At 39.3% G+C, this 22,962-nt stretch overlaps 2 protein-coding genes across 4 annotated transcripts in view; both read left to right on the top strand.

Moving 5' to 3' along the window:
• The window catches only part of lrp1ba (low density lipoprotein receptor-related protein 1Ba), a 470,228-nt gene extending 458,817 nt beyond the window's left edge, over positions 1-11,411 (top strand). For 2 of the 3 annotated variants that reach the window (XM_017353408.4, XM_073937439.1), the window contains 5 exons: positions 4,695-4,771; positions 6,089-6,179; positions 6,326-6,476; positions 7,990-8,097; positions 8,522-11,411. In XM_017353408.4, the coding sequence (XP_017208897.1) occupies positions 4,695-4,771; positions 6,089-6,179; positions 6,326-6,476; positions 7,990-8,097; positions 8,522-8,662 (568 nt within the window). In that variant the 3' untranslated portion in view covers positions 8,663-11,411. Of the gene's footprint in view, positions 1-2,343; positions 2,458-4,694; positions 4,772-6,088; positions 6,180-6,325; positions 6,477-7,989; positions 8,098-8,521 lie in introns of all 3 variants that reach the window. The other variant, XM_021469578.3, reaches the window with a different exon arrangement.
• Positions 11,411-22,453, top strand: si:dkeyp-122a9.2. The gene is made up of 2 exons (XM_003201019.5): positions 11,411-12,062; positions 21,523-22,453. Exons 1-2 carry the CDS (start codon positions 11,601-11,603, stop codon positions 21,688-21,690), a joined length of 630 nt encoding a protein of 209 aa, XP_003201067.1. The 5' UTR covers positions 11,411-11,600; the 3' UTR covers positions 21,691-22,453.
• The last annotated feature ends 509 nt before the right edge of the window (positions 22,454-22,962 follow it).

Below are 22,962 nucleotides of genomic sequence, written 5' to 3'. Positions count from 1 at the left end.
AGTTTTAAAGATACAGTAACTATCAGTCTAAAAAGTTCAATTAGCAAATCACAACAAAGCTCATTTGCATACAGTTTTGAAAGTAGAGTAATAAAACAGAGCTCATTTGTGTATAGTTTTAAAGGTACAGTAGCAAAATAATCTAAAACACTTGATTAGCAAATCACACCAGAGCTCATTTGCATAAAGTTTTAAAGGTACAGTATTAAACAGTCTGAAAGATTCAATTAGCAAATCACAACAAATCTTATTTGAATATAGTTTTGAAAGTACAGTAATAAAACAGTCTGAAACACTCAATTAGCAAATAGCTCATTTGCATATAGTTTTAAAGGTACAGTAGCAAAATAATCTGAAACACTCGGTTAGCCAATCAAAACAGTGCTCATTGGCATATATGTTTAAAGGTACAGTAGTAAAACAGTCTGAAACACTTGATTAGCAAATAAAAAAGTGCTCCTTTGCATATAGTTTTAAAGATACAGTGGGAAAATAATCTGAAACACTCAAATAGCCAATCACAACAGTGCTCATTTGCATATACCCTAATGTTACATTGGCAAAACAGACTGAAAGACTTTATTATTGCAAATACCAAACAGCTCATTTGCATTTTCTGTAATTTTAAAGGTACAGTAGCAAAACAGTCTGAAACACTCTATTATAGCGAATAACAAAAGAGCTCATTTGCATATAGTTGTAAATGTACAGTAGCAAATCAGTTTCGACCAAATGACAACATCCTGAACATTCCATTAGCAAATCAAAACTTAGTTAGTTTGCACATAGTTTTAAAGCTACAGTCCAAAACAGTCTCAAACACTTGATTAGCAAATCACAACAGATCACATTTGCATATAGTTTTAAAAGTACAATAGCAAATCAGTATCGATTAGCAATTAATAACAGTCTAGACACTCCATTAGCAAGTCACAACTTAGTTCTATTGCATATAGTTTTAATGGTAGAGTAGCAAGGCAGTCTGAAACACTCAAAAATGATGTGAAGTACTAAATTGCTGCATTTTAAGTGCGAGAAACCTTGACATTATGAATGGAATGTTAAATGTGTCAATTCTAATGTCACCAAAAGAAACCGCAAATATAATAATAATAACTGCTTTTAAGTGCGTAAGAGAAAGCGGCGGCGGCAGTCAAATGCACAGAATGTGAAACCATTTCCCAGCTAATGGCAGCTGCACTCATTTGAATCCTTTTTGCATAAAATGACCGAAATTTCTTGTCCTTTGAAAGAAGCGAACAAAAAAAATATCCATATGAGAAGAAAGAAGGCGGTAGATGGACGGCGCGACAGAGCGATTGAGGCATTGTATGGCTCCTCCATCTCTCTGCTTCAAATGATTGGAGTTTTGTCTGGCCGCCTTGAATCCTTCGCCGATGGAGCTTTTACTTTCCTCGTCCACACACACAATAAACCCCCACAGATTATTATTTTTTTTCAACCGCCGTCTCCATTCTTGCCATTTTATCTGCAAAGCTAAGAAAACGATGCTTCCTTGAAGATATTGGGATGCGAAAACAAGCGCGCAAATCTCTCGGTTTTTCATCAAAATAGTTGAAAGGAATGGTATACGACAACATCCATCATTTAATCTGTTTGTATAAATGTGTTTACAGCTCTTAAAGTCAAGCCAAGCACAACCAAAAGTCTGTTTTTGGAAAAAAAAATCTTGACGTAAACTCTTTAATGTTGTTTTTTACTGTGGAATTGTCGCTTCTTTTTCCATCTCTGGACTCCATTGAGTGTTTGAAAGCTCTATTGCGTCCTTCAGGGATGAATGGATTTGCATGCAGATGATTCAGTGTTTTTCTTTGCTCTCTGAAGGTGAAGGGTTGGTAATGATGGTGGCCAGACATGCAGAGATTACCTGGAAAATGAGAGTATTAAGATGAAGAGCAAGTGCGTCCGGGTTATAGAGAGCTGTTTGATTTCACATCACCCCATCAATGATTTTTTTCCCTCCCAGCAGTGTTTTAAAGATTGTTTTCATGGCTCTCAGAGGATGAAAGGGCTTTAAGTCTATGGTTTGTAAGAAATTAGATGGAAGATCTAGTTGTGTGAAGATGTGTGTGTGTGTGTGTGTGTGTGTGTGTGTGTGTATGTGTGCTTTGACTTTAGGATGTGCTTTAAATCAGTTATAAGCCTAAAGGTTTATTTAGTGGTAAGGGCTAGACGATAGCTATTTTATTTTATTTTATTTTATTTTATCCCAGTAATTACATAAATACAGTAAATACAGAAGTTCCTGATAGCTGTTTGAATGAGTGTGTGTGTGTATTTTCTCTTGTGTTTTCCTCACGTGTGGTTGCGTGTTCTCCTCAGTTGCCCGTCCGAGTTTAAAAGCCCGAGGTGTGACGAGAGATCAAACCCTTGCGATCACTACTGTCAGAACCAGGGCGTTTGTTCCCTCACCGCCTATAACAAACCCCGCTGCAAGTAGGTCCTCCAGCTTCATCCAGTGTCAGAACATCCCAAAAAGCACGACCACAGTATCGTCCCGCACCGCTTCCGACAGCACGATTCACGCACATCTCCCTCTGCAGTCATGCTGCTGACGTTTGAGTCTCTCATCTCTTTGTGTGTTTGCCATGACTGGAGTACTTCAGTATGTACTGTATTACTGAGTGTTATTAGCCTGCATATGCTAAGGATGACGGTGCTTTGGTCCTCTACAATACATTTTGCAGCATCCTAAATATCACTTCATATTTTCTTTGGTTGACATTTATTTATTTATTTATTTATTTATTTATTTATTTATTTATTTATTTATTTATTTATTTATTTTATTCATTTATTTATAGTTTTTTATTTATTTATGTGTTTGTTTGTTTTTTATTTATTTATTTATTTATCAGTTTTATTTATTTTTTATCTGTTTTATTTATTTATCTGTTTTATTTATTTATGTATTTACTTATTTATTTATAATATTTATTTATTTGTTTAATGTATGTATTTATTTATTATTTATCTGTTTGTTTTATTTATTTATTTAATTATTTATTTACATATTTATTTATTTATTTAATCAATTTATGTATTTATTTATTTATGTATTTATCTGTTTTATTTATTTATTTACTTATTTATTTATTTATTTATCTGTTTGTTTGTTTTTGTTTGTTTATCTGTTTTATTAATTTACTTATTGTTTTTATTTATTTATTATTTTTTTTATTTATATGTTTATTTATTTAATTATTTGTTTATCTGTTTTATTTATTTATCCATTTTGTTTATTTATCCGTTTTATTTATTTATGTTTTTATTTATCTGTTTGTTTGTTTTTTGTGTTTGTTTGTTTATCTATTATTAATTTAGTTATTGTTTTTATTTATTTGTTTTATTTATTTATTTGTTTATTTATTTATTTGTTTATCTGTTTTATTTATTTATCCTTTTTATTGATGTATCTGTTTTTATTTATTTATTTATTTATTTATTTATTTATTTATTTATTTATCTGTTTGTTTGTTTTAATTTGTTTGTTTATCTGTTTTATGTATGTATTTATTTAATTTATTTGTTGTTTGTTTGTTTGTTTATTTGTTTGTTTGCTTTTTATTTTTTTATTATTTTTTATTTGTGTTTGTTTTTGCTTGCTTGTGAGTTAATTAATTAATGTATTAATATTTTTGTTTTGTTTGTTTATTTGTTTATTTATTTGTTAATTTATTTCTCTGTTTGTTTGTTTTTATTTGTTTGTTTGTCTGTTTTATTTATGTATTTATTTAATTTATTTGTTGTTTGTTTGTTTGTTTATTTGTTTGTTTGCTTTTTATTTATTTATTTTTTTATTTGTGTTTGTTTTTGCTTGCTTGTTAGTTAATTAATTTATTTATTAATATTTTTGTTTTGTTTGTTTATTTGTTTATTTATTTGTTAATTTATGTGTATTTTTGTATTCATTAATAAAATGTGTACATTTTGTTTGTCTTTTGTAGCTTTTCATGAATATTTTACTATAGCTATTCAATGAACATCAGATTATATAATTATGTATTTTTATGTATATTTTAATTATTAGATTTTGTTTATTAAATATATTCTTATATTTTGTTATTATGCATTTGTAATTGTCAATTATAGCTAATATAAAACAAATTATAATAATATTTTTATACTATGATCATATTCTAAATGAAGTTGTGATATTATAAATAAAAAAACCTCATCGTGTTTCTTCTGGATGTTTCTGAGCAGCGTGTTCATGTGCAGGAAACACAATCTGTGTCCACAGGAAGTTTGATTAAACCACGCTTTCCAACACTTTCATTCCTGTCACCATTTCTCATAAGCACATAATCTCTCACGCTCAGTCGACGCATGCGGATCTTAAGAGTCCTCGTCACACACAAACACGCACTTGCATGAGTCTCAGAGTAAAAACAATGCATCATTTATGCCTCCTCCTATGATTTACCCAGCGCTTATCATTAAAACACGATGTCATGCTTGTCAAAGGCTAAACCAATAGAACAAATGATACTGTAATAATGCATTTATCATGTAGAGAAAAAACCAAAGTGAAAACTAATTTTTGTGGTTAAGCTTGTAGATTAATATATTTGTTTATGTGTGTGTTTTTTTTTTTTTTTGCTGAAAGTCTAATCTAATCAAACAATGACTTTACTAATCTGTGGTATTTGTTTTTGCGTCTCTGTTCACAGGTGCTCTGGAAACTGGTCAGGAACGCAGTGTGAAAGACCTGCAACCAAGACCAACCGCTTGGAAAATGTCAGCGGGAGTGAGTGTCACACACGCACACACTTTTTCTCCCAAAATAATTAAGAAATACTTTTCTTAGTTGATTCCAATGTAGTTTGTTGTTAGCATGTTTTGCTAAGCTAATAGGACTAAGGAAAGAAAAAAAAAATATGTAGACCACATAATACTTGGGTGAAATATTCTGTTTTTAAATAGGTTCTAAAGTTTTAAAAAAGGGTTAAATGTTAATCTTTATATAGTTTTGGCTGTTGGTTGTTGACACATTTTCATTCACAAATTTTCATACAGTAACAGTCAAACTGTAGCCATCAGTTTAAAGAAGGTCGATCTTAATTGTCGTCATTGTAATAATTTCTTCTCTTCATTGTTTTTATTATAAAGCATTTTTTAAAGAAGCTCCATCAGAAATAAAGTATAATTAAAGAAAAAGTTTACATTTTTTGTTCATTTTATTATACACTTGTTCAAAATCATGCATACAAATATACAAACTTTGACAAACATTTTACCTAGCTGTCTTCATATCTTTATAAATATGAATGAGATTTTATGCTTATGAAAGTTGTCATTAAGTTTTCTTTACTCAGTCATGTAATTGAAATGCAAAGATGACTTCAAGATGTCTTATGAAAACTTGACATTAACAAAAACATCATGACCTGTCAGTGTCTTTTTCATCACGACTTGACATTGACTACCAGTTCAACAAAACTTGTCATAAATCTGTCATAAACATGATAACCATGAGGGCAGAATTATTATATCAGGAATATATCTTCTTTTTTAGTTTTTTTTGTGGAACAAATTAAATTTCTCATCACATTTCACAGTATAATTGTAAATAGTCTGTCAAATAATTTTAACAGCTTCATTAATATTGAATTTGTCATTAAATTGATCAATTTAGCATCAAATTTGTCATTAAATATTATTACTGTCAAAAAATTTATAGGAGTGTAATGAATATTTTGTTTATGTGTTTTTTTTTTAAGTTTTCTCCAACAGAAATTCAGATAATAGACCATTTAAATTCTCGTTATAAATCATTTAATATAGATAGAATGATAGATAGAACAATAGATAGGTAAAACAGACGGACAAACAGACAGATACGATGGATGGATGGATGGATGGATGGATGGATGGATGGATGGATGGATGGATGGATAGATAGATAGATAGATAGATAGATAGATAGATAGATAGATAGATAGATAGATAGATAGATAGATAGATAGATAGATAGATAGATAGATAGATAGATAGATAGATAGATAGATCGAACAAAAACTGTAAAATACAAATTCATTTATTTTTTCATCTGTTATCTTTTCAGGAAGTATTGCCATAATAGTGCCTCTAGTTCTTCTCGTATGCATCATCACCGCTGTTACAGTGGGAATCCTCATTTGCAAAAGGTGTCGAAGGTAATTATCCAAACACATGATCTGTATTGGTGTCTAATCATAAAGATAACACAGATGATTTCTTTATATTGCTTCAGACTGTCCGCTGTTGTGCTAAATGTTTCTGCTATTGCCACAAAAGTAATGTATATGTCACTCCTTGGCAGAGGTAAGCAGGTTCAGCGGCAGCCCATGGCCAATGGAGGCTTGAACGTGGAGATCGGGAATCCGTCCTATAACATGTATGAAGTTGAACACGACAATCACGTAGACGTCGGAAGCTTTCTTCACCCCAGCTTCACACTTGACCCTCACAAGGTACAAGACAAATACTAATCTTAAGTGTTACCACGATTTTCTAGATCCACAATGAAAATCTGCAGTTCATTTGCTCATTCTCTGGTCATCATTTGTTTGTTTGTTTCTTTTGTGTTCAGTAGAACATTAAAGATTTTTAGTTCAAACTGTGGTCTTTGAAGATTTGTAAATATGAGCAAAATATATTCGTCACCTGGGATGTCAAAAAACAGAGAAGAGACAAAAATATTATGTATGAGTCAAAATTATCTTTTTATTTATTTATTTTTTATTTTATGCCAAATTTCATCAGAATATCACGATATGTTGTGCCTTTTCTTTTGTAAATTCCATAAAACTTGATTAATTTTTGATTAATATAATGCATTGCTGGAAACTGACCCTGGAAATGACTGCACTGTATAAAATATATTGCTGTCTAATTTTTTAAAGTTGAATCAAAGGGACTCAACTTATCTCAACTTAAATCAGTCAAACTGACTAAAAATATGAAGTTAGATTTTGTTAAACTAAAAAATGTTAGTTTAAACCTGATTAACTGATTAAAACGAGTTAAAGTAACATATTTGTTTTTATAGCTTTTTGTCATATATTTTATTTTCACAGTGTGGTTTTATGGTCCAGGGTCACATTTACGGGCAAAACAAAATTGGTCACCCTTTACAATAAGGTTCATTAGTTAATGTTAATTAATGCATTAACTAACATGAACAAATAATGAACAATACATTTACTACAGTATTTGTTCATGCTAGTTATTGTTAGTTAATGAAAATACAGTAGTTCATTGTTAGTTCATGTTAACTCATGGTGCATTAACTAATGTTAACAAGCACAGACTTGGATGTTAATAATGCATTAGTAAATGTTCAATTATGATTAATAAATGCTGTACATGTGTTGTTAATGATTAGTTTATGTTGTAAATGCATTTACTAATGAACCTTTTTGTAAAGTGTTACCACAAAATTAATATTTGTGGCTTTTGATGACACATTGAGCTCTTATGAAGTGAAACAATTGGTTTGTCCAAAAAATGACCATTATTTAGAATATTATTACCTTCAATCTACAACCTTGTTTACTGGGTTGTGGATTCAAGGTCATAATATTTTAAATAATGTTCAATTATTTAATAATGTTGGTGTTAATAATGCACAGAGCAATCTTTTTTGTTTAATTTCTCAGACTTGGGTTCTATTGTGTTGCAACTAAACTCTAAAACCTCTTCATTTTGCTTGTTTTACTAAAACATAGTTTCTTTAGTTTAGCCGTGCTCCCATGAGGACTTTGTCTTTTTGAGCAGAGATTTTAAATCAATTAAGTTTGCAAAAGTAGAAAATTATTCCAAACAGAACAGTGATTTATAAGAGAACTCTTGCTTTATTAGTAATTATGGTCGTGACTACAATTCCCCAATTGATTTAGTCTAGTTTATTAGTGCAGTCTGTACGTTTGTGTATATGTTCAGTTTTTTGGTGCACTATTCAGCTGAATCAGTGCTGTTTTTCAGGGCTGGTGTGTGAAGTCTAGCGATCCGCGCAACTTGCCCCCCGCTCGCCCTTTGACAGCACACACTTTACCAATCCAGAACGTTCCAAAGGAGCTGATTCCAGGACAGGTGGATTCCTATCATTCATGACTGCATTAAAGTGCAACTATTATGCTATTTTAAAAGTTTACTATATCAGATTTAATTCATCCAGTGTCATAAAGTCTTTAATCTTTTCATAATTTTTTAAAAGAGTGTCTGAAAAAGGATCCAGTCTCTTGAAACCCCTTCTTTCTGAAAATCTACTCTGCTCTGATTGGTCAGAGAAAGGCCTAGTTTATTTGAAAACCAACAACCTAATTAGCATATCTGAATTTCTGATATTTAAAGTGAAATCTAAAAACTCATTTTGGGGCAGTTCTGAGTGAAAATAAAACAGAAATGATTAAGGTAACATCCTGAGAAAGCAAAATACGGGCACTTTAATGCTATCGTTTTACTATTATTAACTAAATATAAACCAAACTTAAAACTATAACTTTGTATTTTGCAGGCTATGAACTACTCCAACCCCATCTACTCAAAGATGTACCATGACGGACAACACTGTCGAAAGCCCGTCATCAACCTCGACATGAGACGCGATTTACTCCCAAAGAGACTGGACACGACCATTCGAGAAACGGCAGCATAACCTTACTTTTCCACAACCTGCATTGTTTTTGTTTTTTGTTTGTTTGTTTTTTATAGAAGATCTGTATAAAATGTATTTAAAAAATACTTTTTTATGTCCAGTCAGGTTGAATCATCCTTATGGAAGGCTGTTTCTGTCATAAGTAATTGAAAAATAAGTCAAAAAAAGGCACAATTGTGAGTTTTTTATCTCACAATTTCTTGCTGTTCTGATAAACGACGGAAGTGTAAGCGAATTTGTATCTCACAATTACAAGTTTATATCTTTCAATACAGAATGCACTGAATTTGTATTTTGCATTTGTGAATTTATATTATGAAATTGTTATTTGCGTAATTATTATCATAATTACAAGAGCAGTAAGAATTGCAATAAGGTATAAATATATCGCAATCTGTATCTCGCAGTTGTGACTTTTCACTCAGAATTGTGAGACTTGAAGAGATGTAAATTCACAGTTTTTTTCTCAGAATTGCTTATTTTTATCTTACAGTGGAATTTTTTTTTGCTGCAAGATATAGACGGTAGCATTGAAATGTATAAACCACAAAGATACATAAAAAAATGTGAGATACGAATTCTTGATTCAAGTTTGTGTTTTGCAGTTGCTATTTTTTTTCTTAGAAATGCAAGACAAACATAATTAAAGATTCAAAATGATAAGTAATTCTACTAGAAGACATTTGAAATGTGATATAAACTCAGAATCGTGAGATGTAAATTTATCATTTTAAATGTTCTGTTATATTTTTTTTCATCATTAATTGTGAAATAAATGTGCATTTAGGTTATAACAAGATTCTTGCCATTTCAAATTTTAACTCCAAACTGCAAGGCGCAAACTCATTATTATAATAATAACAGTCTAAACTTTGAGATGTAAACTCAGAATTGTGATATTCTGAGACCTTGTAGACGAAAATTGTGAACCTTTGTTTTTCAGATTAACGATTTTAAAGCTCACTATTTTTGGATGTAAGCTCGCAATGAAAGTTGAGTTCGCAAATTTGTACGCAAAATTTAAATCTTACAAAATTTATTTTTTTTGGCGAAATATAAACTCATATAAAAACAATTTATTCAAAATTGTAATAGAATTGAGATAAGATTTAAATGTCTCGCAATCTGTATCTCGCGATTACGAATTTTGACTATAAATTCTGAGATATGAAGTAAATTCTCAGTTGCTAAATACAGAATATTTTTTTTCAGAATTGCAAGTTTTTATCGCACAATTGCATTTTTACTCAGAACTACAAGATATAAACTAAGAATCGGAAGTTATACAAACTCTTGATTCGAGTTTATATCTTGCAATTACGTTTTTTTGTTTGTTTTTTTACGTATAAATGCAACATGTAAAGTCAAAATTATGAGAACAATCTGAAAAGTGATAATAAACTCAAAATTCCAAGGGATCAATTTGTCATATTGATTATTTTCGCTGTTAATTGTTATATATAAATACGCAATGGCAAGTTCGTTTTCTTCTCAGAACAGCGAATTTGTTTCTTGCAATTGCTAAATTTTACTCTGACTTAAACTTGTTAATATAACAACAGTCGGAATCATGAGATATAAACTCAGATGTGGTATACTAACTTACAATTGTACCTTTTTACGCACAGTTGTGTGTTTATGTCTCACTATATAATTTTATACTCAAAATTGTAAGATATAAGCACGCAATAAAAGTCAGAATTGTGAAAACGTTTATTTTCATGGCATAAACAACCTTCCATAAATCTCACTTTGCGTCCCACATAAATGTGCCAATTTTCGTTTAACGTTTTCTTGTTTTGTTTTTTCTGTCGCAACCAAAACGTCTTTTATAAACGACCAATGCAGTATTTTGCTTTGTGACTTTGTAAATGCACTACACAAACACGACTAAATGAAACGAGAATCATTCAAAGCTGCTCAATCTCAAAAGGCTTTATATACACATAAAGACATTTAAGGAGAATTTTATATAGGTTTATTTACGTACACACTATGTATATGTTTTCCTGTTGGTGGTACGATCGCCAATGCCTAGATATTCCCAAGTTGCCTCTTACATTTAGCCGTATTAGGGGAAGAAAAAAGAAAGAAGAGACACTTATTTAATAAATGCATCCTATGCTCATCACAGATTTTATTTTTGATATTTCTCATCGATGTTTATCTTTTAAGTTAACCAGACGCTTCAAATATGCAGTCAAATCCGAAAGTGAAACCAAACCACGACGGTTGCAAGCTGTACAACTTGAAAACATTTCATTTGCATATTGCAAAACATGTCTTTCAGCACTTAAAAGGACTACAAAAAAAAAAGGACTTCATGTCACACACGACACACTTTCACTCACGCGGAACTCTTGTAATGCCATGTTTGATGAGCAAATGTAAAAATCACATTCTCTGTGCAAATGTACACAACTATAGGAGGAGGAAAAAAAAGGTTTTATAATTTTATAGTTGATTTGTATGTCCGGTTTGCTTGTATTTTCTGGAAATGTATTAAATGTAGAACTTTTTTATACAAAACGATGTACACAATATATTGGTCCGTCTTCACTTTGGGCTGAAACTGAGGCGTTTGTTTTTTTTATTATAAAATAAAACAATCTTGCACTGCGCAATCGTAGTGGTTGCCGATTTTGAAGGTGAAACGAAGGACATTTGTCGTTTAAATGCATATAAATACACCTGATGGGATTTTGGACCAAGAACTATGAAATAAAATGCTTTTTCTGGCCATTTTAAATGTTAAGTTGTTATTGAAATGTGTACTGTTGCATAACATGCAAACAATTGTTGTGTTTTTGCATGTCATATTCCTTGTTAAACCGGCTTTCATTATTAATATTTACATTTCAGGAACGGCAGATGATATTTACATAGATCAGATGATATCCAAACCATCATCAGAGTAACTGCGCTTGCACTGGAGAAGATGTCGTTGCCTGAGCAAATGACAAACAATCTGGAAAAGATGAAAAGTGGATTTGGCACATTTCCATTTACTATTGCATTATTCGGATTGGAAATGTTAATGGATCGTGAATTTTCTTGCCCGTGTGACCCAGGTCTCAACGTGACCCTGATCGTCTTCCTCTTCGTCGGTCCTGCTTTCCTGGCTCTGACTGTGTTGGTGTTCATTCGGAGACCTTGTAAACGTAAATCGCAGAGTTCCGCTGAGGTCTTTTCATTTTGTCTGATTCCTCCTTCACTGTGGATCTTTCTGCTGTTGTTTGAGGGGGAATATTTGGCTTGTGGTTTGGCGCACTGGGAAGGAGACTACGTTTTGGATGAAGGGCGTCAGATTAAATGGTGCAAACCCAGTGGATTGAATGACAACAAAACGATCAGAACCGACTTGCTAGAACTGACTGAAAAGGTCACTTTCTACTCAAGGGTGAGTTTACGCTACATTTTAATGAACAAACAATTCAATTGAACACATTGACATTTTATTAATGCAGGGATGAATTCGCACCAAATAAATAAATAAATAACAGATTTAAATGCCATCTGAATACACATCCTGTAGTGTCTAAAGGAAATCAATCAAAATGTTTTGGCCACATGGTAATTTTCCACAGAAAAGTGGCATTTTGTATATTAAAAATGGACACATTGCCAAAATACTAAACATTTAGTGTTCGAGCACTCTGTTTATCATTGACTAACTGTCAAAAGCCAATTTTTTGAGTTGTGTTGTGGTCCAATAGTTAATTGGCTGTCTTGACAATCATGCCAGCTAACATGCTGCAATTATTTTCAGATAAACAGGCAGTTAAATTAGTTGCTTGCAGGTTTTGACCATATAAGAGTTCCATTAGGGTTACATCAGTCATGTCCAATCAAAGAACGTCAATATAAAATATAAGGATTTAGATGCCATGCGTTCACACTGCAGCCAAATGTGGCCCAAATCTGGTTTTTTTGCCCCACATGTGACTGTTTTTGACATGACAGTGTGAACCGCCCAAACCGCATGAAATCTGATCTTTTTTTCATTCCAATTTGTGCCACTTTCATAAGTGGTAATAAATCAGATACAGATCTAATGTTTTCCAATCAGACTGCACTGTGAACAGATATGTAGGAATTCATGTGACTTTTACATAATTTTTGATTGACACATGTCTTTATTCTGTATTTGTTCATCCTGCAAACATCCTCTATTCCTCAGCAGCTTAGAATTACACATCAGGCAAATAGTTTACCCCAAAAAAGTTTAAAAGGTTGTCAATTTTGAGCTAGTGCTCATTAACCAAACATTAACCATTAACCTGTAACCCAAAACAATGCTTCTTTCAGTTAGATTTAAAATACCACCATAGTCGATTTGCATATTTAAAAATGGTAAAGTGCATAGGGCTACATGAAACTACATGAAACGGTAGGCAATGTTTCAGGTTTACTTGTATGAGTTTGACTGGATACAGCCTATGTTGTTTATAACAAATTAAAATGAATTAACAGTAAGCTAGATTATCAGACTCTGCAAGCAATATCATTTTCAACACAGAAAAACAGGCGTGAGGCATTACCCCTTAATGAGTTCTCCACATCGGTGGTTAGAGAGACTAGGACCATGCTTGTCATAAATGACAATTATCAATTTGATCACAAAAAACACTAAAATGCACATTAGAACCAGCAAAACAACCATTCAGTTCATAAAAAACACAGCGGTTGTCTGTGAAAACATCAATAATCACATATAACACCATCTGACAATGTTATTTATTAACTTCACACTATACACAATTGTTTTGTGCGTAGTTGTACTTTTGCTCATTCAAGTCAGTTTAGAATCAGGATCTGTTTACACTGGAAATCTGATATTGGCCACATGTACAACAACAATGTGAACCCTTATGCAAAAAAAAAAAAAATCTGATCTGATAAAAAATCAGATTTGAGCAGATTTGAGTCTTGCAGTGTGAACGTAATCAAAGACTGTAAAATACACAAGATGTGTCCCTCATATACTTTTGAATGGGCTGAAGTGTAACCGTCAATAAGGTGAATGAAGCCCCACCTTCTAGTACAGGAGCCAATCAGCGATCACTATAGAATGACAATTCTCTGGGGGAGGGGCTCAGACTAGACATGAGTTTCTGCAGATTTTGTGTGATACAAAAAATTAGAAATGAAACTAAAGAGACAGTTGTTGTTTAATATTATTGGTTATCCATGATATGTAATGTAATCGTAAGATTGGCAGGTAGTTTTGGAGAATTTGATTCTTCCCCGTTTAGACAGAATGCCCGAGCATACTGCCCAAAAGGTGTTTCAAATATGGCTGCCAAGTGAAATGACTTGCCTTAAAGGAATTTAGACATAATACTACACACAGTAGCCCTTTGAGGACTCAACTCTCCATGAGTGTCTTGTAATCCAACATTTAAACAAAGTCTGGAGAGATTGGTAACCATTATATTCGTTATTCTTTGTCCTTGTGTTTAGTCCCTTATTTTTTAAGAGGTCGCCACTGTGGAATGATCCACCAACTATTCCGGCATATGTTTTAAGCGATGGATGCCCTTCCAGCTGCAACCCAGTTCTGGGAAACACCCATACACTCTCGCATTCACACGCACACTCATACACTACAATTTTTGTTTGTTTTTGGAATTGTGGGAGAAACCAGAGCAACCGGAGGAAAGCCAAGCAAACACGGGGAGAGCATGCAAACTCCACAGAAATGCCAACAGGCCACTTCGGGACTCGAACCAGTGACCTTCTTTCTGTGATGCAACAGTGCTAACGTTCGAGGTTACAGAAGTAACCCTTCGTTCCCCGAGGAGGGGAACGGAAGTGCCATGAATGGGAGGATTCGGATCAGAAGCCGCTTATCTGGAGAGTATTGAACGGGCCAATGAATGAAATTAATTGGCAGCGTAAGCTTGCGCAGGTGTGCGACATCTGCAATTATCTCAGCATATAAGCACACCTGAAGCCAGCAGACGCCATCCTTTTAAGCTGAAGAGACTTTCAAACAGCTAAGGGACAGTCATTATGGCGACGGAATATGGCACTTCCGTTCCCCTCCTCGGGGAACGAAGGGTTACTTCTGTAACCTCGAACGTTCCCCTTTGGTTGGGGAACTTCAGTGCCATGAATGGGAGAATATGGAAAGCGCCACAATGACTGCACCTTACCAACGCCCCCGATGAGGGGATAGTCAAGCAAGCGTGACGCACCCACATCATGGGAGGCGCGGTCCTCCAACGTGTCCCTGGCCCTAATTTATCCTACTTCAACAGAAGTCTTACGGATTTCGATATACTTTTTGGGAAGTCATGAGCATCTAGATAACTCTAGCAAATACGACAGTACGTTGGGAAGCGTGCAATCCCGATAGGGAGGACGCTGCGGAGGCCATCCGTTACCCAAGGGGGGATAGATGGCAGAATTTACATATGGACTAGCCCTAAAAAGGGGGAGTACGCATAGCAAAAGAGTGGTTAGCGGAGAGGGAAGACACGGGTCCGCCCGGGGGGGGGGGGACTTAACCGTGGCGGAATAAGCATATGGGATCGCCTAGTGGGGATCACGCATAGCAGGCACCTATACCCAAAACGCGGGCTGACCAGTGGGCAGACCTACAACGTAGTTGGCCAGCAAGTGACTCCTCCGCTGAGTCAGTGCTGGGGGCCACGGAGGAATCTGCAGGGCTCACCTGACCGGGAACTTTACTGACAGATAAAAAGGGCGCACTTATCTCCGTGTTAGGGAAAATGGCGCAGCAACCGTGTCTCAACACCCTAACGAGTTGTTTCCTCAATCACCGAAGGGTTACCTAATACCCTTGAGGAAACCGGCTCCACTTGCAGATTGTAAAACCTTGCAAATGTGTTGGGTGTCGCCCAGCCCGCAGCTCTACAGATGTCTGTTAGAGAGGCGCCGCGTGCACGCACCCAAGAGGATGCAACGCTCCGAGTGGAGTGTGCACGCACTCCCGGGGGACACGGCTGACCTCGACTCGAATAAGCGAGTGAAATGGCATGGTTTCGATACGGCACTTCCCTGCTGCCGACCGCCATAACAGACAAAGAGCTGCTCAGATGATCTAAAATTCCGAGTATGGTCCACATAAATGCACAGAGCGCGAACTGGACAAAGTAAAGAAAGGGCTGGGTCTGCCTCCTCCGGGGGCAGCGCTTGCAGGTTCACTACCTGATCTCTAAAGGGGGTGGTAGGAACCTTGGGCACATAACCCGGGCGGGGTCTCAGGATGACGTGAGAGTAATCCGGCCCGAATTCCAGGCACGAGTCACTGACTGAAAATGCCTCCAGGTCCCCGACCCTTTTGATGGAGGCCAACGCAACCAGCAGAGCTTTCTTCAGGGACAGAAATCTTAGAGATACTGATTCGAGTGGCTCAAAAGGATCTGCTCGCAAACTCGTGAGAACGAAGGCGAGATCCCAAGAGGGCATGAGAGGGGGGCGAGATGGATTAATTCGCCTAGCACCCCTAAGGAACCGGATGATGAGGTTATGCTTTCCCACGGTGCGCCAGCTACCGCGTTATGATAAGCGGAGATGGTGGCCACATAAACCTTGAGAGTGGAGGGCGACAGCCTGCTGTCCAACTTCTCTTGAAGGAAAGAGAGCACAACACTAATCTGGCAGTTTCGGGGGTCTTTTCTGCGAGAGACGCACCATTCAGTGAATAGACTCCACTTCAGGGCGTAGGCGCGCCTCGTGGAGGGGGCTCTAGCCTGAGTGATGGTATTAACCACCGCAGTCGGTAGGTTACCTAAGTCTTCCTTGCGTCTAAGGACCACACGTGGAGGTTCCAAAGATCGGGGCAAGGGTGCCAGATGGTGCCCTGTCACTGAGAGAGTAGGTCCTCTCTCAAAGGGATCCGCCAGGGGAGGGCCATCGCGAGGAGTTCCAGGTCCGGTTGGGCCAGAGGGGCGCAACTAGGAGAACCTGCTCCTCATCCTCCCTGACCTTGCACAGTAACTGCACGAGCAGGCTCACTGGGGGAAACGCATACTTGCGCATGCCCCGAGGCCAGTTGTGGGCCAGTGCATCCGTGCCGAGAGAGCCCTCGGTCAGGGAAAAAAACAACTGGCAATGAGCATTCTCGGGGGAAGCAAACAGATCGATCTGGGCCTCCCTGAATCACGCCCATATCAGCTGAACAGGCTCGGGGTGGAGTCTCCATTCTCCAGGGCGTAACAGCTGTCGTGAGAGCGCATTGGCTGCACGATTGAGCGTGCCTGGAACGTGAATGGCGCGCATCGATTTCAGCCGCGGGTGACTCCAGAGGAGCAGACGGCGGGCGAGCTGAGACATGCGGCGAGAGCGCATACCCCCCATGCGGTTGATATACACCGCCGCCGCCGTACTGTCCGTCCTGACCAGCACGTGTTGCCGCTCCAGCACCGGTAAAAAGCAGTGGGGAGCGAGGAACACTGCCAACAGCTCTAAGCGATTGATATGCCAATGCAACTGGGCACCTTTCCACAGGCCCGCACCCGCATGCCCGCGACACACGGCCCCCCAACCCGAGTTGGAAGCATCTGTTGAAACAACAACATGGCTGGACGCCTGTCCCAGAGGCACACCGGCCTGTAGAAACGAGGGGTCGTTCCAAGGGCTGAGGGCGCGGCGACACAGCGCAGTAACAGAGACCCGGTGTGTGCCCGCGTGCCATGTGCGTCTTGGGACCCGATCGTGAAGCCAGTGCTGAAGTGGTCTCATCTGGAGCAATCCGAGCGGCGTGACGGTGGCTGCGGATGCCATATGCCCCAGGAGCCTCTGAAAGAACTTCAGTGGGACCACTAGTTTGCTGTCGAGCTCCCTCAGACAGTTCAGCAACAGGCGAGCGCGTTCCTCGGAGAGGTGCACTGCCATGTTGATGGAGTCCAGCTCCATCCCGAGAAAAGAGATCCTCTGCACGGGGGCGAGTTTGCTCTTTTCTCGGTTGACCTGAAGCCCCAGTAGGCGGAGATGCCGAAGCACCTTGTCCCTGTCCACAATCAATTGCTCCCGCGAGTGGGCTAAAATCAGCTAGTCGTTGAGATAATTGAGTATGCGGATGCCCGCGAGCCGAAGGGGCGCTAAGGCACCCTCCGCGAGTTTGGTGAAGACCCGCGGAGACAGAGAGAGCCCAAAGGGGAGGACCTTGTACTGCCACGCTCGACCCTCGAACGCACACCGCAGAAATTGGCGGTGGCGTGGAAGAATGGAGACATGGAAATACACGTCCTTCAGGTCTATGGCTGCAAACCAATCCTGAGGATGAACACATTGGAGAATGCGCCTCTGCGTTAGCATTCTGAACGGCAGCTTGTGCAGACAGCGGATCAAAACGCGCAGATCTAGGATTGGTCGTGACCCACCGCTCTTTTTGGGTACGATGAAGTATGGGCTGTAAAACCCACTCTCCATCTCGGCTGGAGGAACTGGCTCGATTGCACCTTTACCAGGAGGGCAGCAATCTCCTCTCGCAAGACAGGGGCGGACAGGGGGTTGACCCTGGAGAAATACACACCCGTGAACTTGGGGGGCCATTTCGCGAACTGAATCGCGTAACCGAGTCTGATTGTGCGTATGAGCCACCGCGAGGGGCTGGCCCGCGCTAACCAGGCAGGCAGACCCCTCGCTAATGGAGTCATCGCTACAATCGCTGACGTACCAGCGGTGGGGCAGCGCGGAGTGGGTGTGCTGATCCGGGAAGCACGAGGGTCCCGCGGAAGAGCTGGAGGAGAGCGATTCGCTCTGTCTCCGCACCCTGACTCCGGAGAGGGGGCTGGAGGGCTGAGGGAAGGGAGACCATCCCCCCAGCGCTCGTGAGCCACTGGCGAAGCACGTAGAATCTGCGAGCCGGAAGGCAGCGCGTCCTGGACTGGCAGAATTTGTGCTGTCACATCCGGGAAAGGGGAAAAATGCTCTTTGATTGATGTTTTGGTGGCACTGAAAAGTACCGTTGTGATCGGGGCCCCGCCCTCCAGCGGGGAAAGAGCAAGTTTCCTCTTCTCCGGATGGCCTGTCTCAGGGACGCTTCGCGGTCCGTTTGCCGGACTTAACGGCACCCTGGGCAGGGGGGCTGCCTGCTTTCGAGGTGTTGGCCGGAGGCGCAGGCGGGGGCGGGGCAGCACTCGTTGGCGGGCGCCCTCAGCGAGGAGCAGCAGAGGTGGATGGCTCGGCAGGCGGAGCGGGCTTATGGCCACGCCGATAGATGACATTGCCCATCGCATCCGACTGCTTTTTCACCGCCTTGAATTCCTGGGTGAATTCACAGACGGTGTCGCCGAACAGGGTAGCCTAGGATATGGGCGAGTCAAGAAAGCGAACTTTGTCAACATCGCGCATATCGGCCAGGTTTAGCCAGAGGTGGCGTTCCTAAACCACAAGTGTGGACATCGGTCTCCCCAGCACACATGCGGCGGACTTAGTAGTCCGAAGAGCATAGTCGGTCGCGGTGCGCAGCTCATGTAATAAGCCTGGGTTAAACCCGCCCTCGTGCAGCTCGGCCAGCGCCTGCGCTTGGTAGCGCTGGTAGGTGGCCATCGCGTGCAAAGCAGAAGCAGCTTGGCCCACCGCTTTATAAGCTCTGGCTCCGAGGGAGGCAGACAACCTACAGGCTTTGGACGGGAGGCGGGGCAAACCCTGCCACGTAGAGGCGCCACGCAGACAAAGATTGACCGCGATAGCGCGCTCCACTGACGGGATCGCCTCATACCCCCTGGCAGCTCCGCCGTCAAGGGCGGTAAGGGGAGAGGGACACGCAGCACGGGCAGAGAAAGGTGCCCTCTGAGACTGCGTGAGCCTACTGTGCACTTCTGGGAAGAAGGGGATGAGAGGCTTCGAAGGCTTCGCCTGGTCCTTTACGTAGCACCCATCTAGTCGGTCCGGCCGCGGAGCTGGGGCATGAACCATCTCCAACCCCACAGCCGAAGCAGCCCGGGAAAGCACGACTAACATGTCCGCTTCAGGATACGATTTGATGGTGCTCACCTGCCCGGAGGGGGTGAGCGGGTCCGGATTTTCGTCGGACAGTGAAAGCCCACCCTCCGATGCCGCGGAGGACATCTGATCTCCGGTGTCAGCGAGCGTGAGAGCTACCATCTGGTTAGACGGATCACTCCCACTACCCGAAGCTTGGATGGAGCGCCGTGAGGAGCGAGAGGTCCGCGAGCCCGTGGGCGCCGGATTATCTCCCACTGGAACCCTCAGATCTGCCCGAGCGCTCGCTGCTTTTTTAGAACAGGAGGCAACTGGGGTGGCTCTCTCTCTTACGAAAGTTAGCCTCGATCTTAACTGTGCAACGGTCATGGCATCGCAATGATGACATGAACCGCCCGCGAGCACCGCATTAACATGCTGGACCCCCAAACATGCAATGCAGTGATCGTGTCCATCATCCGGAGCCAGGAAACCCCCGCATCCAGAAACGCACAGTTTGAGCGCCATCCTGAAAAGGACGTGCTGCACGACTGTGTTGCTCTTATAGGAAAGTTGCAACAATACGCACCGCTCTGGAGGACCGGACCCAAAGAACCGCAGGCAAGGGAGAAACCCAGCTCGACTGTCTGCCGCCGCGAAAACCCACTCTGGACCAGGAGACACTCGTTCGCTCTGAAGTGCTGAACAGCAAGAGGAACCCTCATCGACTCACTCAGAAAGGATCTGAAGCGAAAAGGATGGCGTTTGCTCACTTCAGGTGTGCTTATATGCTGGGATAATTGGCGATGCAGCACACCTGCGCAAGCTTACGCTGCCAATTCATTTCATTCATTGGCCCGTTCAATACTCTCCAGACAAGCGGCTTCTGATCCGAATCCTCCCATTCGTGGATTTCAATCAATCCACTCTATGGCACTGAAGTTCCCCAACTGAAGGGGAACATAACATCCGTCTGCTCTGGATACTGGCTGGATCCATGAATATGTGAACCCAGTGATAAGGAGAAAGAGACTGAGTAATATGAGCATAGATAGCATTCAGATTACAGTGTCTTTTTTGGGAAGTGTCTCAGACTAACAAACGGGTAAAAGAGTCAAACAATGGTTGTCCAGTAACACAACATGGTGTTGCATGTATCTGGTGGACCAAGTAGCCATGTGATCTTCTCACTGTTGTCCTCTGTGTCAGGAAGAGTTGGCTTTCCCAGATGCCAGATGCCATTTATCTTGATAAGTGGGGAGATCAAAAGAAGAAAGGAGCTTGCTGAATGATTTTGGTGCAATGTGAGAACATTTGGGAAATAAAAAAAAACTTAAACCTGACTTAAGCTAACCATTAAAGTTTCCCTTCTTAAAAACATATAAACATAAAAAGTACTGTATGCAAAAATTCAAAAGTTATGTTAACAGATTTTACTGAAATTAATAATATGGTACAAATTATTAGCTATTAGGTCACCAACTAGTAAGGAATTGCAGTCATATTGTATGGTTAATTTTGGCATCCATGTTCAGTTGGTCTCAGACATTCATCCACATTGCCCACAGACTTAGTTTGAGCACGATATAAGTCAATAGATTTTTTAAAATTTTACTGGGATTGTACTAATGTGGCTGCACTTACATTTTAACAGAAAGGGAAAAAAAGTTGATACATTTTCAAATGTTGATATGAAAGTATTTTATGCATTGTAGCCTCACTGGTACTAAATAAGAAAGACAAAAACAGCCATAACTCACTATAATTCTAATCATGTGACCAATGGTCTAACGCAAAATACTGTAACATTTCTTTAAAATAAAAAATAAAAAAATAAATAAATAAATGTGAGATTAAGTGCAGAAAAGATTGAACACATGTTTAATAATAGTTGCAGAAACTGAAGGGAAAGGTTCAATAATATGTTATCTTCTTACATGTTCTCTTTATTTCTATTTAAGCTTTCTGCTTTAGCTCTGCTGTCCCTCCTCTGCATTTCTTTCATGACTGTCCTCGTTTGGAGTGACTGTAAAACCAGACCTCTGGAGCAGCTGAAGAAGTGGGATGAGCAAACACAACAAACATCTCTAAGCGGCACGGAAGCAGAACTACAGCAGCCACCAGTTTGAACACTTCAAAAACAACCAGTATAGGTTTATGCTTTTATCTGGAACAACTTTTGAATTTTGGAAAATTTGTCACTATACAGGATATGAGTACCACACAATCATTTTCTAAAGCACTTCTGAACACTAGTAGAAAGAGACGCTCTTGGCAAGCAATACTGTCTTAATAGTATATTTTAAATGAATAAAGCTGATTATTAATAACACTTCTGTTTTTAAAAAAAATCATGTGCAGCTAAATTACAAGATTTATATTTTCATTCATTCATTTTCTTATCGGCATAGTCCCTTTAGCAATCTGGGGTCGCCACAGCGGAATGAACCACCAACTTATCCAGCATTTGTTCTACGCAGCGGATACCCTTCCAGCTGCAACCCATCTCTGGAAAACATCCATACACACTCATTCACATTCATACACTGGGCAATTTAGGATACCCAATTCATCTGTACCGCATGTCTTTGGACTGTGGGGGAAACTGGAGTACCCGGAGGAAACCCAAGTGAATGCGGAAAGAACACGCAAACTCCACACAGAATCGTCAACTGACCCAGCCGAGGCTCGAACCAGTGACCTTGTTGCTGTGAGGCAACAGCACTACCTACTGCGCCACTGCGTCGCCCCATTTATATTTTTAATTTGAAATAATTGATTCAATAAGTACAATTTTTCACTGATATCTCCATTGTGTATGTGACTTATGGAAGTGAAATAGTTGTCCAGAAGTAGTTTCATATGTTTATTTATAACATAAAAAATAACGATATTTTGTTTGTCAATCTATTTTTTATAAACTGAGTAGGTGCCTTGATTATCTGTAAATCTTTTCAGCTGAAATAATAGTGGGGTTTATTTATAATCTAGAAGTGTGAGATATATATATATACATATATATATATATATATATATATATATATATATATATATATATTTTTTTTTTTTTTTTTTTCATAAACTGGCTGACAACTTCCTCTTGAAGCTCATCCCACACTGCACAGGGCTGTGCTTTGTCTTTTAAATTTGTAAAAATTGTTTTGGTGTATGCACCATTTGACGTTTGTCCATGTCACTTGGAAATGTAAAACAACAGAATATATATATAGGCACATGACTTAGGGTGTACTCACACTAGTAACGGTTGTCCTGGAATGTGCCTGGGCATGCTTGTCCCCACTCGGCCTGCACTCACACTGTAATTTTACCTGTTCTGAGCTGGAGGATGCTTGCGTCATTGTTGGTGTGACTGTTCAGTTAGCGCTCTCGCTCAGTACAAT

Source organism: Danio rerio, chromosome 22 (genome assembly GCF_049306965.1).
Source record: "Danio rerio strain Tuebingen ecotype United States chromosome 22, GRCz12tu, whole genome shotgun sequence".
Classification (NCBI taxonomy): domain Eukaryota; kingdom Metazoa; phylum Chordata; class Actinopteri; order Cypriniformes; family Danionidae; genus Danio; species Danio rerio.
Note: the sequence above shows the minus strand (reverse complement) of the source record. Positions and strands in the feature narration are given on the sequence as shown.